Raw genomic sequence first — 16,949 nt, forward strand, 5'->3', positions numbered from 1 at the left:
TGTGCGTTGATCTGTGCGAACCAAACAAGGCGGTGATCATTGATGCACACCCACTGCCTCACATGGATGAACTGCTGTCCAGCTTAAAGGGTGCCACCGTCTTCTCTACAATTGACTTGGTTAGTGCGTACTACCAAATGCCCCTACATGAACAGAGCCGTGACCTTACAGCATTTATTACCCATGACGGCCTGTTTCGTTTCTGTCGTGTGCCATATGGGCTTGCTTCAGCTCCTGCCGCTTTCCAGAAAATGATGAGCTTAGTCCTGGATGGCCTGTCAGGGGTGGAGTACTACCTGGACGACATAATAGTCCATGGATGCAACATGCCTGCTCACAACAAGGCTTTGGCTGTTGTACTGCATCGCCTGAGAACTGCTGGCCTATAACTCAACAACGACAAGTGCCGCTTCCGCCAGCCTAAACTGCCATTCCTGGGACACATCGTGTCAGCGGATGGACTACAGCTTGACCCTGAACGCATTCAGGCCATCGCTGATGCGCCTGCACCTACCGATGCCTCAACTCTTCGCTCCTTCCTCGGACTGCTCTCATGGTACTCCAAGTTCCTGCCGAACCATGCCACTGTGGTGGAACCAATGCAAGCATGCCTGAGAGTGTCTGACAGTGCTTTTCAATGGACTGCTGAGGCACAAGCTAGCTTCGACACTGTCAAGAAAATGCTGGTCTACAGTCAGGCTCTAGCTTTGTTTGACCCCACACTGCCTACAATTGTGTCTACAAACACTTCCAACTACGGCCTAGGTGGCGTGCTGTCACAAGTGGGCCCAGACAAGATTGAAAGGACTGTGGCATTTGCATCCCAAACTCTGTCTGTGGCTGAACGCAAATATGCTACGGTGGAAAAGGAAGCCCTTGCATGCGTATGGGCTGTCGAGCGATGGCGTACTTACCTCTGGGGACGCCACTTTACCCTGCGAACCGACCATCAGGCATTGACAACCCTACTTACCACAAAGGGTGTCGGCCATGCCGGTCTCCGTGTGTCAAGATGGTCTGCGCATCTCATGTCCTACAACTACGACATCATCTACCGTCCAGGTGCCGAAAACGCTCCAGCTGACTGCATGTCCCGCCTGCCTTTACCTGCTGCTCCAGAGTGCTCTGCTGCATCCTCCCACTCTGATGATGCTGATCCTGAGATAGTTGCTCTCCTCTCTACTGCTCGTAATACACTGTCTGCCACTGACCTTGACTCTGCCTGCGCTTCATGCCCTGAGATCACAAAACCCCGGCTCCAGATCACACGTGGATGGCCTGCTTCATCCAAAGGCCTCGACCCTGACCTGCTGCCATACTACAAGCTCCGCACGGAGTTATGCGTCAAAGACCAATTTGTGTTTCGTGACTCTCGGCTGGTCGTACCCATTGCATTGCGACCAGACCTGATTTCAATTGCACACGAGTCCCATCAAGGGGTGGTACGGACAAAGCAATGCCTACGTGAACTCTACTGGTGGCCAAAGATGGATACAGACGTACTTAGTGCCATCCACTCCTGTCATTTGTGCCAGCTGAACGACAAAACAGCAAAGCCCCATCCAGCTCCTCTGCAACCAGTGCCTCTGCCAGACGGTCCATGGCAGAAAGTTGCAATGGACATTGTTGGTCCGTTTGAGCTTGCCCCTCCAGCCTGCAGGTATGCAATTACACTTACCGACTACTATAGCAAGAGGCCGGAGGTTGCTTTTACACAGAACATTACCACAGATACTGTCCTGACATTCCTGTCCTTGGTGTTCAGCTGACATGGCAACCCCCTGAACATCGTGACAGATAACGGTGTTCAGTTCACCTCTGCTGCATTCATTGCTTTCCTACAAGACCGACAAATACGTCACCACCGCTCCTCTCTCTACTACCCTGCTGCCAATGGGCAAATTGAGAGATTCAATCGTGTGCTCAAGCAAACAATCCAGCTTGCCATACAACAGCACAAGCCATGGAAGCCAGCTGTTACTGACTTTTTACACATCTACCGTGCTACACCCCATGCCACGACTGGGACTTCACCTTTCCAGCTCCTCTGTGGACGTCCCATGCGCACCAAGCTGTCTGTGCTACTTCCTTCTTCTCCTGTGCCCGCTCAAAAGGATACTGACATTCGTCACAGGGTTAGCCAGCGCCAGTCGAAAATGAAGGCCTACACCAATGCCAAGCATGGCGCTCAGCCTCCTGCTTTTCAAAAAGGGGACAGAGTGCATGTGAGAAACCCACTACATGTGCCTAAGGGTCACAGGAAGTTCAGCGATCCTCTTACCATCAGTGCAAAAGTTGGTGAGAGCACATACAAGCTGATCAATGGTAATAAGTGGAATGCCTCCCACCTTACCAGTTTTCCTGACACTACACCTACTCCAAGGCCTGCAGACGAGGACACTGATTCAGCCAACCATTCCCCGGAACCCAGGCCCATGCAAAAGATTCGCCAGCCTACCTGGCTGAAGGACTATGTCACTTAAATGTGTACTCTTTGTCACAAACCTTACTTACCTCCCAGGTTACCTCTCAGTGGATTACAAGTTCAGTTAGTTGATTCACTCTATGTAATCTTGCTCTACTTATCTTAAACTATGCAGTTGTGCTTACTTACATTTAAGTGATAATTCAGTTAATGGGTAAGTTGTCTTTACCCATGTTGCTATTTCAGAAATGTTTCATTTCTTCTATGACCAAGAATAAGCTAGTGAAACGTACTGCCTCAGGTTACATGAGTGATATTTCAAATTCTTAAGTATTCTGGGGTATGTGCTTCTTCTTTAAAAAGGGGGAAAATGTTGTGTCCTGTGCTTTTATTTTGACTGCAGGAAGTATCTCCGTGTAGTGTATGTTGCTAGGATACGTATGTATGTGTATGCTCTTGAAGAAACGCTTAGTAAATGTTGAGATGCACACTTGTTCCCACCGTCATTCTTTACATGAAACACTACAGAACTGTTTCAAAATTAAAATACTTTTGATTAACTGGTGGGTTTTTTTTGTTTGCTTTTTGGATATGTTCATAGAATACAAATACATTGGCTTGAAGATATGAAGTTTATTTTCTCATGTTGAAAAATATTTCACTCATTCGCTTCACTCCCTCATGATGTATCCATTCACCACTCAAAGATAAACTTCATATCTTCGCACCACCATGTAACATCCTCTATATATCGACAGCCAGAAGAAATAATGAATGCATCACAGTCTCAGAGTCATAACAATGGTGCACATGTGCTTTATATTTTTCTCCAGATGCCCCACAAAGCTCCATCTATCTCAAAGAAAATATTCAGCTGGGTTCAGAGAACATGCTCATCTGCCACTTCACACGATTTTTCCCTCCACCTGTTACTGTACGCTGGACCAAAAACAGTGTGGATGTGACGGAACAATCCACACTCAGCCGCTATTACCCGAATAAGGACAAAACCTACAACCAGTTCTCCCACCTGCCCTTCACTCCACAGGAAGGAGACGTTTACAGCTGCACGGTGGAGCACAAGGCCCTGGAGACACCCGGCACCAAGACATGGGGTGAGACGGAGAGTTTAACTACTGATTCAGTCTTTCCTTAGAGTAGAAATAACCGTGTGTGTGTGTGTGTGTAGAGGTGGATGTTGAGCTTCTCAGTGTGGGTCCCTCTGTGGTCTGTGGAGTGGGTCTGGCTGTCGGACTGCTCGGAGTCGCTACTGGAACTTTCTTCCTTGTCAAAGGAAACAGATGTAACTGACACTTCAGGTAACAACTCTAATAAAACATTATATTTATCATATTTAATACACTGTTTCTCCCTGATACACCTGTTTCTGTGTTTTCAGCCAGAAGTAAAGCGTTAGGAGAAGGTTTAGATTCTGACCATGAATTCTCATTTTGATTTTTCACCGAGGAAACTGTTCATCCACTAGAGTTTAATTCATCTGTTAAACCATGTAAGTTTTTATTAAATATTAAGTTGTTGCTTGTTCCACTGTACACTTGTGTTGAATTTCTTATCTCTGTGCAGAAATCTGTTAAGTCTTTCTTTTCCAATTTATGTAAAGTGTAATTAATATTAGATGATGCAAATGAAAAGGAATGAGTACCTGCAAATAATTAAAGAAATAAACTTTATTCCATGAATGTGAACGATCATGTGATTTCTGTTTCCACATCAATGATACCTCGTTCCACCAGTAAAACAATAACTGTATTAGTCTAGTTTGGAAATATACTGTCACAATCATTACAGAAAAATCACACACACACACATCACATGTAATATATTTCAGATGTAATATAGAAATATATAAATGCGTTCCACTTTGTTATGCCTTTAAATTGCATGTGTGAAAAAGTGAAAACAATGTACGATCACATATGAGATTTTATAAGTGTGAGAAAATCATATCTGAAAATGAAAACCACTCATAAAGTGTGAATCATCTCATCTCATCTCATTATCTCTAGCCGCTTTATCCTTCTACAGGGTCGCAGGCGAGCTGGAGCCTATCCCAGCTGACTACGGGCGAAAGGCGGGGTACACCCTGGACAAGTCGCCAGGTCATCACAGGGCCGACACATAGACACAGACAACCATTCACACTCACACCTACGCTCAATTTAGAGTCACCAGTTAACCTAACCTGCATGTCTTTGGACTGTGGGGGAAACCGAAGCACCCGGAGGAAACCCACGCGGACATGGGGAGAACATGCAAACTCCGCACAGAAAGGCCCTCGCCAGCCACGGGGCTCGAACCCAGGACCTTCTTGCTGTGAGGCGACGGCGCTAACCACTACACCACCGTGCCGCCCCAGTGTGAATCATAAAGTGTTTAAAAACCTGTAAAATGTTCATGTGAATCTTCACACAGTGAAGTGACAACAAACCGACTCATGACTTCGTTTTCTTATGACTGAAATGATGATTGTTGCCAGTCTGAATTTTTGTAAATGTCCTAAAGTTAAATCAGGTAAATGCCTTCAACTCCTCCACAAACTGACCAATCATCAATCTTGCTCCAGCATTTTTTCTCTTAAAGAGCAAATCACCTTTAGTAGAGCAAACCCTGGAGGAAGAGAGCACAGGGTCACACAGGCAATCAAGTTTAGACAACCTGCTCACTGCAGTGCCTTCAACGTAAACTTATTTTTATTCCCGTCTCAGGTTCTTGGGAGCGTTCTGATAGTTTAAAGTTTAAATGTAAATTTAACATGAAACTTCCTACAGTGTTAAAGTGTAAACAGCTGCATTGGAACTAAAACCAGTCCAGTTACTTTACTGTAAATATGATTGCAGAGCCAGAGGCTACATGTATGAAGGACTCCATATTACACTCTTCTACATGCTCACATTTGAACTGGTTAATTTCAAGGTGTATCACAAAGATGCTTGTGATCGCATACACATTTAGAGAATGAGACAATATATTTATCTGGGATTTCTTATGAATACACAATGAAGCAGTTTACTGTTACCAGTACAGTAACCATGATGGGCAACATGAGAAATAGATGTGTTTAGAGGACATTATAGATGACCTACAACCACGCGATCAAAATGTGCTACGTCATGAGCATCTGATATGATGGTGGATATCCAAAGCAACTCGGACGACAGATGCTGAAAGTGTGCCTGTAGACAATGCTGAATTTTCTCAGTATTACCACGATTTGAACAGTCGAGCGAAGATTCAATACAAAGAGAAGATAGATGTGTGTGGGTTTGACCCATATTATTCAAAAAAAGTCAGACTTTTCTGAAAATAAGACGCTTCTACTAACCATCGAGTAACCAGATATCGCGTTCTATCTGGTTTGGCTGCCGAAGAATCGAGTCCAACCTTGGATGAAACGTAGCCCATGTTCTGAGTGGGCGCCCAGTCTGGATTGTTTCTGTTGTATAATTTTGCTGGCGCTCCTAGAAGCAAAACAGTAATACACATGTTAAAATCATAATGACCGATAGCCCTTTTCCACCAAATCAGTTCCAGGGCTGGTTTGGGGCCAGTGCTTAGTTTGGAACCGGGTTTTCTGTTTTAGACTAGGTCAGAATTGCAAAAAGGGGCTTAAATAAGGAGTTGCAGGCATTTGTGAGTAAAAGTTGGCAAACAAACTTTTCTAAAGGTATTTTTTGCACTGAATCAATTTTTGCTGTTTGCCAAGCTGTATCTCATACGTGGAGCCCAGTAGAGGGCACATTTGCATATAATTTGCATATTTCGAGTATTTCAATATAAAACTCTTCAATGTTGTACAGTATGAAAAAAGTAAAATAGCAGAAAGTTGCATGTACCTCTTGGCTAAAGAAGTACCAAATTTGGCTTCAATTGGGTGAAAGGAACTCTCAAAAACAGACTTTAGGTAGTGTGTGTGGTCCAAATTACCATATTAAATTATAAAATTTGTGGTCTTGAGTTTATAGACTATATAATAGACTATATAAAGGGTAATTCTTTCTGCTGAATCCATTTAGGCAGTCTTTTTATTTGTAACTCAGTAGAGTGGCAGTCTCATAGGCTAAAAAAATAAACAAATTTCTCAGCTCTGGCTCAAAAATAAAATCTTAAATTGCGACAGAAGATTTATTGGGTACAGAAAACAAACATAGGCTAATATTTAAAATACATAATATTTATCTCAGAATATTTTTGGTGAACACTGAACTTTTTATCCATTTTTTTAATATATATATATTTTTTTTGGTCTTTTTTGCCTTTATGTAGGACATTTAGAGGGCGAGAGGAAATGATTGGGAGAGAGAGACGGGGAAGGATCGGGAAATGACCTTGGGTCAGACTCAAACCTGGGTCCCCGGGTTTATGTTACGGCATCCCAGCCAACCAAGCCACGGCACCTCCAGAACTTTGATTTTTTTTTTTTACTTGAATGCATCCATATAGGAACATCAAAATCATATGTACATAAATGATCTGTAACTATGTAATGTAACTAGGGTGATGGTTTAACATATAAACATATATTAACATATACATTAACATAATGATGTTCTTACAATCTGACAGACTTCATGGATGATCTTACCGACAGAAATATTTCAAATGCTACCAGAAATGTTGGCTTATATAGCTCTTTGGATAGAGTTTTATGGTGATGAACTAGGGCTGGGCGATATGGAGGAAAAACATATCTCGATTTCTTCTATATCTCGATATACGATATATATCTCGATATTTTCAAATCCCCCTAAATAAAAAAAAAAATAAGTAAAACTTCTGCTAGTAGGGACAGAACTGTATCAGTTTTTAAACTGCTGTGGGACAAAACTGTCTGTGCTGCTGCTCCGCAGTAAGATGTTTGCCTACTGCAGCATGGGCGATCGAAGCACGGGCAGTCTGAGTGAAGTCGCTGGAGTAGCCAACCGAAGGCATGCAGTGGAAATATGTGAAAACGCAATCAAGTAAATGCTACTGCACAATATTAAATGCTACTTATCTTTCAACTAACAGTGTTTTGAGGTGTTACAGAGTGATAGGGTGACCAAACCTCTGTAATTCCAAAAAGTAATTTTTTTCTCGATTAATTCGACGTCTCAAAATCCATATCGAGATACTTGTCCATCTCGATACATCTTAAATATCAATATATTGCCCAGCCCTATGATTAGCAATATTTAAACACTGTATGGAAATAGAAATGATGGCAAAAAGTGATTTTATTTTGAATTAAAGTTCTTGTGGATAAGTTAATTTACAAACTCTGATGTGATGGCAACAGTTTCCTTGCATCCTCAATGAAATGACTCAGGAATGTAAGATTTTCTATTTGTCTGCTTGAAATATAGGGATAAAAGAAGACATATTCAGGACAACAATAAGAAATGAAAGTGCAATTGTCCTTGTCACATACAAGTACCATAATTCTCACTACAAATAAACCTCCTAGACTTGATCATTATTGTTGTACATGATGTAAAATAAAAAAAACGGAATTTACTGAAATTTTAGAGGTTGTCTTAGATTTTGTGCTCTACAGACTTCCACATAAGAGATACAGCTTGGCAAACAGCAAAAATGGATTCAGCACAAAAAATACTTTTAGAAAAGTTTGTTTGCCAACTTTTACTCAAAAATGCCTGGGGGTGTCACATTATCTGAAAATCGACCTAGTCTATTTCCACTGACAAAGAACTGGCTCTGGGCCAGAAAAACCGGTTCCAGGGTAGCACCAGCTGTTTGCTGGGCTACAGGAAAGAGCTGCTTACGTCAGCGGGGGGGCGGAGTTGTTAAGACCAACAACAATAGCAAGACCGCGAGAGGGCGCCATTTTTAAATAAGTGACAAACGCGAAGTCATCCATTATTGTCGTTGTTGTTGCTGCTTCTTCTTCTTCTTTTTCTTCTCTGTGTTGTTGTTGCTTCGATGTTCGCACCAAGGTTTATGCAAACGCAGCGACGTAACTGACGTATACAGTGACGTAATGACGTGGCTCCCCTTAGCACCCTGAGCTATGGAAAAGCAAACTGCTTCTCAGCTGGCTCGCAAGTTGAACAAGTTGTGAACCAGCACCAGCACTGGCCCCGAACCAGCCCTGGAACTGATTTGGTGGAAAATGGGTACGAGTGAACCACAACAAGAGAACACTCATTTTATAGCAAAATTCTAGCAACACGAAATAAAATTCTTCCATGATATTATCGAGAAAGCTTTTGAATCTCACCTGAGATAAAATGATCACTGCAAACATGAGCTGTTTTGGTTTTAGTCTCTGTTAGATCAGCCCTGCCGATGTTGTTCAGCCGCGCTCATCTCCTCTCCAGACTGAGCCTCAGAGTTTCCTCACCCTCTTTCTGAATCACAGACGAAATTCTAAAAAATTCAGAACGCGCCAAGATCACAAGTACTGTTGTGACCACGACCATATACAGCACAAAGAAATGGCAGAGCTAAAAGAATGACAAAGAGAGTTGCGCATGTGTGACTGTGTTTTGTATGGAATGTTGCTTGACCCCGCATTTGTATCTCCACCAACATGGCCGACATCTGGGTTTCTATTTTGCTTTGACGTCACTCGCAAGTCAAGGATACAGTAGTTACACTTAACATTGGTAGGCATATGAGGTGAAAATTCAAATGCTGATTTATACAGTCCTTTGAAAACAGATATAAATTTAGCCGTAAAATGTCACATCGTGAGGTTTTACTCCCCAGCAACTGATGATGATTCCTCTATTCGACCCTGATTGGATGATCTATCTTGGTGTCCTGACATATTACCAGTAAAGACAAATTAAACTTCACATTTTAATAAATCAGTGCACAATATTTATTCCCAACATTTTTACTGCATTAGCAGAAATATTTGAAATTATATAAAAAAATTACAATTTTCAGGAGGCAGGGACACTTTAAATGAAGGTGTTCAGGGCTGTTGGTTGGACATGTACAGTTACGCTTGAAAGTTTGTGAACCCTTTAGAATTTTCTAGATTTCTGCATAAATACGACCTAAAACATCATCAGATTTTCACACAAGTCCTAAAAGTAGATAAAGAGAACCCAGTTAAACAAATGAGACAAAAATATAATACTTGGTCATTTATTTATTGAGGAAAATGATCCAATATTACATATCTGTGAGTGGTAAAAGTATGTGAACCTCTAGGATTAGCAGTTAATTTGAAGGTGAAATTAGAGTCAGGTGTTTTCAATCAATGGGATGACAATCAGGTGTGAGTGGGCACCCAGTTTTATTTAAAGAACAGGGATCTATCAAAGTCTGATCTTCATAACACGTGTTTGTGGAAGTGTATCATGGCATGAACAAAGGAGATTTCTGAGGACCTCAGAAAAAGCGTTGTTAATGCTCATCAGGCTGGAAAAGGTTACAAAACCATCTCTAAAGAGTTTGAACTCCAACAATCCACAGTCAGACAGATTGTGTACAAATGGAGGAAATTCAATACCATTATTACCCTCCCCAGGAGTGGTCGACCAACAAAGATCACTCCAAGAGCAAGGCGTGTAATAGTCAGCGAAGCCACAAAGGACCCCAGGGTAACTTCTAAGCAACTGAAGGCCTCTCTCACATTGGCTAATGTGAATGTTCATGAGTCCATCATCAGGAGAACACTGAACAACAATGGTGTGCATGGCAGGGTTGCAAGGAGAAAGCCACTGCTCTCCAAAAAGAACATTGCTGCTCATCTGCAGTTTGCTAAAGATCATGTGGACAAGCCAGAAGGCTATTGGAAAAATGTTTTGTAGACAGATGAGACCAAAGTAGAACTTTTTGTTTTAAATGAGAAGCGTTATGTTTGGAGAAAGGGAAACACTGCTTTCCAGCATAAGAACCTTATCCCATCTGTGAAATATGGTGGTGGTAGCATCATGGTTTGGGCCTGTTTTGCTGCATCTGGGCCAGCACGGCTTGCCATCATTGATGGAACAATGAATTCTGAATTATACCAACGAATTCTAAAGGAAAATGTCAGGACATCTGTCCATGAAGTGAATCTCAAGAGAAGGTGGGTCATGCAGCAAGGCAATGACCCTAAGCACACAAGTCGCTCTACCAAAGAATGGTTAAAGAAGAATAAAATTAATGTTTTGGAATGGCCAAGTCAAAGTCCTGACCTTAATCCAATCAAAATGTTGTGGAAGTACCTGAAGCGAGCAGTTCATGTGAGGAAACCCACCAACATCCCAGAGTTGAAGCTGTTCTGTACGGAGGAACGGGCTAAAATTCCTCCAAGCCGGTGTGCAGGACTGATCAACAGTTACCGCAAACATTTAGTTGCAGTTATTGCTGCACAAGGGGGTCACACCAGATACTGAAAGCAAAGGTTCACATACTTTTGCCACTCACAGATATGTAAAATTGGATCATTTTCCTCAATAAGTAAATGGCCAAGTATAATATTTTTGTCTCATTTGTTTAACTGTGTTCTCTTTATCTACTTTTAGGACTTGTGTGAAAATCTGATGATGTTTTGGGTCATATTTATGCAGAAATATAGAAAATTCTAAAGGGTTTAAATGTATAGCTGGATAATTATAAAGTTGCTCTCCCGCTTGAACACTTCCTGTCATAGAGCTCTAACCCGGAAGCACAAAGCCCATGCCCTGCCTGTAAATCACTGCTCGCATTTGTACAAAAAACACATTATCAAAATGATAAATGAACACGCCTTGAGAAACAAAGAGAAAAACCAAGTGTTTCCAGGCAAAACAAACCTCGCCCGGTAGCACTTACGATGAATATGACGGAAAATATCACGAAAAAATGATTTTGGCCTTTTTGGTGACCTTGTGTGTGAACATACAGTACTTAGCCAATAAACATGGTTCTGACTCTGATTCTCTGCTGTTTTCAGCCAATCAGGACACACCATGCTGCTCTCAGCCAATCAGGACACACCACGCTGCCCTCAGCCAATCAGGACACACCGCGCTGCTCTCAGCCAGTCAGGACACACCGTGCTGCTCTCAGCCAATCAGGACACACTGTGCTGCTCTCAGCCAATCAGGACACACTGCGCTGCTCTCAGCCAATCAGGACACACCGCGCTGCTCTCAGCCAATCAGGACACATCACGCTGCTCTCAGCCATTCAGGACACACTGCGCTGCTCTCAGCCAGTCAGGACACACCGTGCTGCTCTCAGCCAATCAGGACACACCGTGCTGCTCTCAGCCAGTCAGGACACACCGCACTGCTCTCAGCCAGTCAGGACACACTGCGCTGCTCTCAGCCAGTCAGGACACACCGTGCTGCTCTCAGCCAATCAGGACACACTGTGCTGCTCTCAGCCAGTCAGGACACACTGCACTGCTCTCAGCCAATCAGGACACACTGTGCTGCTCTCAGCCAATCAGGACACACCGTGCTGTGCAATTGTTACACTCTTACATTCTTTCAGCGCGATGACATAACCTACCGCTTCAATATGAAACAGTGGCCACAAAAACCTTGACCGGATGACCCCCAAAATGTTGGAGGTTCTATTTGAAACCAATGTCCATCTATCCTGAAAGTTTCATGAAGTCCAGCTGTTTTCCTGTAACATCAAAGAAAGAAAGAAACCCCACTGAAAACAATCCCTCTCCCCCGGTGGACTCAGTCCCGGAGTGAGGTACAATTATTCATTACAACTGTAATTAATGCCATGCTTTAACACCGGAAGTGGAGAAAAAAGGCATACATGTTAAAACTGTTAATATTATAGTCAGGCTGTCTGTTGTTGCCCAAATGAGGATGGGTTCCCTTTTGAGTCTGGTTCCTCTCGAGGTTTCTTCCTCATGTCGTCTGAGGGAGTTTTTCCTTGCCACCGTCGCCACAGGCTTGCTCATTGGGGATAGATTAGGGATAAAATTATCTCATGTTTTAAGTCGTTCAAATTCTGTAAAGCTGCTTTGCGACAATGTTTATTGTTAAAAGCGCTATACAAATAAACTTGATTTGATTTTATTTGACATGTCAAGCTATACGGATTGTCCGGAAATTATACGGATTTTAGCTCATTTCAAGGGCGTACGGGCGTATAAACAAAGTCTTACGGATTTTCAGTATTTTCTGACCTAAATTTATTTTTTGTATCTTACTTGAACATTGTCAGCTGATCGTCGCAAAAACATACAAAAGCTCGATTTATAGACAAAGAACAGTGTGTATGCAGGGGCAGATAACCCAGACTATGTGAAACTGGATGTTTATTCCTCAAGCCTCGTGCAGTATCGCGACTGCGAGACTTCGCTCATTCCGGTCATGCGCATGATCTGCATTTAAACGCGCCAAATGGTCATTGTTCGAACGATTTTCTCATTGTGCAGAGCGACATTGTTTACACCTGAGAGATTTTGAATAGCGTCTGCTGAGTGAAAGAATGGGAACACCGAGAAAGAAAATGAGATACGACGGGCGGTATCTTCCTGAATGGAAGGAGACATTTAATGGTGTCATTGTTCAGGCGAAAAATGAGGAGTACGTGCACTGCACAGTTTGTGTGCGAGATATAAAAGTTGCGGCGTCTGGAGTTTACGACGTGAGGGAACACATGAGGTCCAAACTACATCAGTGAAATTTGCACCAGAAACAGAATCAGCCGCAAATGACGATGTTTGCAAAGCCTAAGACCGATGATCAACCAACAAGTGTAATAAGTGCAGAAGTTACGATCTGTAATTTTATTGCTCAGCACAATTTGCCGCTAGCCGTTGCGGACCACCTGACAGAACTGTTGCCACGAATTTGCACGGACAGTATGATTGCGAAATCTACCAGCTGTAGGCGCACCAAAACAACGCAAATAATCAAAAAGAGCTTGGCCCCCGAAGCTACACTACCGATCATCCAGCACTGCCGGACGTCACCATTTTCCTTGATCGATGAATCCAATGACAAAAAGACGGACAAGCGACTGGCCGTTTTGGTGCGGATCTTCGACATAAACAGAGGGGCGAAGTCAAGAATCCTAGACATGCCCGTGTGCAATATCGGCACGGCCGAGGCGATTTTCGACATGCTGGACGAAGTTCTCAGGTAAGTTATATTTACTTATTTATTTATTAAGTTTGGTGCGATTTGAAGGCTATAAGGATTTTATGTTGATTTTATGGATTTCTTCCTCTGATACTACAGGTGGACGCCCAAAGGGGTTGACATGTATGAAAAGGCAACATAAACATCCATTAGCATCACAGCATTCGCATGTAGTAAAATAAAGTGCTTGCGACCCTGTAGAAGGATAAAGCGGCTAGAGATAATGAGATGAGATGAGCGAGATGAGATAACATATTCAATAAAAATATAAATAGAAAGGTTGTTTGTGACAAATACTGTACACATTTTACTCCGGCTTATAAATACAACATAACTTAATGACTGTCGAGTAACACCAGAGATGAAAACATGCTGTTCAGCTCCTTCCTCAACAAGGCGAAGGAGGATATTACATCACAGGTGAAAGGTCAGAGAGAGAGCTGGGGTCAAAATAAAAGTCAGTAACTAGCCAAGCATAATATATTCTTAATTATATTTAATATTTTCTTAATAATATTAAAATTAAATGTATTTATTTGTTTGTTTGTCAAAACCCTTGAAGGTTGTTTTCCCTCCTCCAAAAAGAAATGAAGCTTTAAAATAAGCAGAATCAGCATCAGGACCACCCCAAACATCTTTTACAATTCATATATACAATACTCAACAAAAACACATCATAATGCAAATCTCTAACAAGTTATTATTATTATTGATTTTAAAGCATCAAATCAGTTAGGATGGTGTGTTAAAATTGAAATTAAAACTGAAAACAATGAGCTATAAATAATCTTTGACCTGGATTGAATTCTAAACAATTCAATTCAAAGGCACATTATTTGATGTTTTATGTTATTAATTTATTTTCATTCATTCATTCAAAATAAACACTCATTTCAATTTTCATTCTTGCAACACATTTCAAAACAGTTGGGACAGTAAAGCATTTCCCACTTTCCCGTTCCTTCTCCCAACACTTAAGATGTTTGTGGACTGAAGACTCCAAGTGATGAAGTGTTTCAGGTGTTATCGTTTGTTCTGTTCTTCCTGTAAACAGGTCTTAAGGTGTGTAACAGAATGGGGTCGTCACTGTCATATTTTTCATTTCTGCTCTGGATATGTGTGTGTGTGTGTGTGTGTGTGTGTGTGTGTGTGTGTGTGTGTGTGTGTGTGTGCTCATTGCTCATGTGTGTGTTCACTGCTTCAGATGGGTTAAATGCAGAGAGGAATTTCACAAGTGTGTGATGAATAAAGTTGTGCTTTCTTTCTTTCTTTCTTTCTTTCTTTCTTTCTTTCTTAATTCTCCACACATTCTCTATTGGGGACAGAGGGGACACGCCCTCTTCTTCCACAGCCACGCCTTTGTAATGTGTGCAGAATGTGGTTTTGCATTGTCTTGTTGAAATCTCCCTGGAAAAGACGTCGCCTTGAAGGCAGCAGATGTTTCTCCAAAATCTCAGTGTACTTTTCTGCATTAATGCTCCATCACAGAAGTGTAAGTTACCTTCGCCGAGGGTATTGACCCAACCCCATACCGTGACACACCCTGGCTTTTGGACTTGTTCCTGCTAACAGTCTGCATGGCCCTTTTCATCTTTGGTCCTGAGCACATGGTGTCAATTTCTTCCAAAAAAGACCTGGACTACTGAATTATCTGACCACAATACCCGTTCCCACTGTGTGATGGTCCATCCCAGACTCCTACGAGCCCAGAGAAGCCGATGGCGCTTCTGGACACAGTTAATATAAGGCTTCCTTTTTGCACAGTAAAGTTTTAACTGGTGTTTGTGGATGTAAAGATGCAACTCTGCATTGTAGCTTGATAAAGGTTTTCCAGAGTAATCCCGAGCCCCTGTGGTTCTATCAGCTGTAGATGAATGACGGTTCTTGATGCAGTGCCATCTGAGGGATCGGAGATCACGGGGATTCAGATTAGGCTTGAGTACGGTGGCTGGGAAGTGCAAAACAAAATTACAAACTGTGAAACACTTTTACATTTTATAAAGCAAAATGACATGAGCAAAACACTTTTACCAAGGACAAAACAAATTTACATCTTAGAAAACAAATTGACAAGATGCGAAACAAAGTGTTTTGCTAATGTAATTTAGTTTCATAAAATGTAAGTGTTTATAAAATATAAAAGTGTTTCATGGTTTGTAATTTTGTTTTGCACTTTCCGGCCAGCGTACTTGGGCCCTTTGCTCTTTATGCACTGAAATTCCTCCAGATTTCATTGAATGGTTTAATGATATTATGCACCGTATAGGGTGAAATTTTCAAATCCCTTCCTCTCTTTCTTTGAGAAACATTGTTTTAAAACATTTCAATAATTTTCTCACCCATTTGTTGATAAACTGGAGATCCTCGGCCCGTCTTTACTCCTCAAAGACTCGGCCTTTCCTGGATACTGATTTTGTCCCAAATCATGATTACAGTCACCTGTTGTTTTCACCTGTTTCACATCACATCATGATTTACAGTGGTGCTTGAAAGTTTGTGAACCCTTTAGAATTTTCTATATTTCTGCATAAATATGACCTTAAACATCATCAGATTTTCACACGAGTCCTAAAAGTAGATAAAGAGAACCCAGTTAAACAAATGAGACAAAAATATTATACTTGGACATTTATTTATTGAGGAAAATGATCCAATATTACATATCTGTGAGAGGCAAAAGTATGTGAACCTCTAGGATTAGCAGTTAATTTGAAGATGAAATTAGAGTCAGGTGTTTTCAATCAATGGGATGACAATCAGGTGTGAGTGGGCATCCTGTTTTATTTAAAGAACAGGGATCTATCAAAGTCTGATCTTCACAACACATGTTTGTGGAAGTGTATCATGGCATGAACAAAGGAGATTTCTGAGGACCTCAGAAAAAGCGTTGTTGATGCTCATCAGGCTGGAAAAGGTTACAAAACCATCTCTAAAGAGTTTGGACTCCACCAATCCACAGTCAGACAGATTGTGTACAAATGGAGGAAATTCAAGACCATTGTTACCCTCCCCAGGAGTGGTCGACCAACAAAGATCACTCCAAGAGCAAGGCGTGTAATAGTTGGCGAGGTCACAAAGGACCCCAGGGTAACTTCTAAGCAACTGAAGGCCTCTCTCACATTGGCTAATGTTAATGTTCATGAGTCCACCATCAGGAGAACACTGAACAACAATGGTGTGCATGGCAGGGTTGCAAGGAGAAAGCCACTGCTCTCCAAAAAGAACATTGCTGCTCATCTGCAGTTTGCTAAAGATCACGTGGACAAGCCAGAAGGCTATTGGAAAAATGTTTTGTGGACGGATGAGACCAAAATAGAACTTTTTGGTTTAAATGAGAAGCGTTATGTTTGGAGAAAGGAAAACACTGCATTCCAGCATAAGAACCTTATCCCATCTGTGAAACATGGTGGTGGTAGTATCATGGTTTGGGCCTGTTTTGCTGCATCTGGGCCAGGACGGCTTGTCAT

General features: G+C 41.9%; 2 protein-coding genes and 1 long non-coding RNA gene across 5 annotated transcripts in view; 2 read left to right on the top strand and 1 right to left on the bottom strand.

Moving 5' to 3' along the window:
• Positions 1-3,890, top strand: part of LOC132892779 (H-2 class II histocompatibility antigen, A-R alpha chain-like) — a 159,927-nt gene extending 156,037 nt beyond the window's left edge. Inside the window, exon 6 of the mRNA XM_060931156.1 lies at positions 3,849-3,890. The gene's annotated coding sequence lies outside the window, so the exon portion shown is untranslated. The remainder of the gene's footprint in view (positions 1-3,848) is intronic.
• The window catches only part of LOC132892774 (H-2 class II histocompatibility antigen, A-U alpha chain-like), an 85,215-nt gene that overhangs the window by 3,258 nt on the left and 65,008 nt on the right, over positions 1-16,949 (top strand). For 2 of the 3 annotated variants that reach the window (XM_060931147.1, XM_060931149.1), the window contains exons 3-5: positions 3,259-3,540; positions 3,615-3,744; positions 3,825-3,910. In XM_060931147.1, the coding sequence (XP_060787130.1) occupies positions 3,259-3,540; positions 3,615-3,736 (404 nt within the window). In that variant the 3' untranslated portion in view covers positions 3,737-3,744; positions 3,825-3,910. Of the gene's footprint in view, positions 1-3,258; positions 3,541-3,614; positions 3,745-3,824; positions 3,911-16,949 lie in introns of those variants that run through there. The other variant, XM_060931148.1, reaches the window with a different exon arrangement.
• On the bottom strand, positions 4,878-8,777 carry LOC132892400 (uncharacterized). Its single transcript, XR_009655426.1, has 3 exons — positions 8,664-8,777; positions 5,769-5,904; positions 4,878-5,053 (listed from the first exon to the last, which is right to left on the bottom strand). It is a non-coding gene; the product is annotated as an uncharacterized LOC132892400 (long non-coding RNA).

Source organism: Neoarius graeffei, chromosome 10, assembly GCF_027579695.1.
Source record: "Neoarius graeffei isolate fNeoGra1 chromosome 10, fNeoGra1.pri, whole genome shotgun sequence".
Taxonomy (NCBI): domain Eukaryota; kingdom Metazoa; phylum Chordata; class Actinopteri; order Siluriformes; family Ariidae; genus Neoarius; species Neoarius graeffei.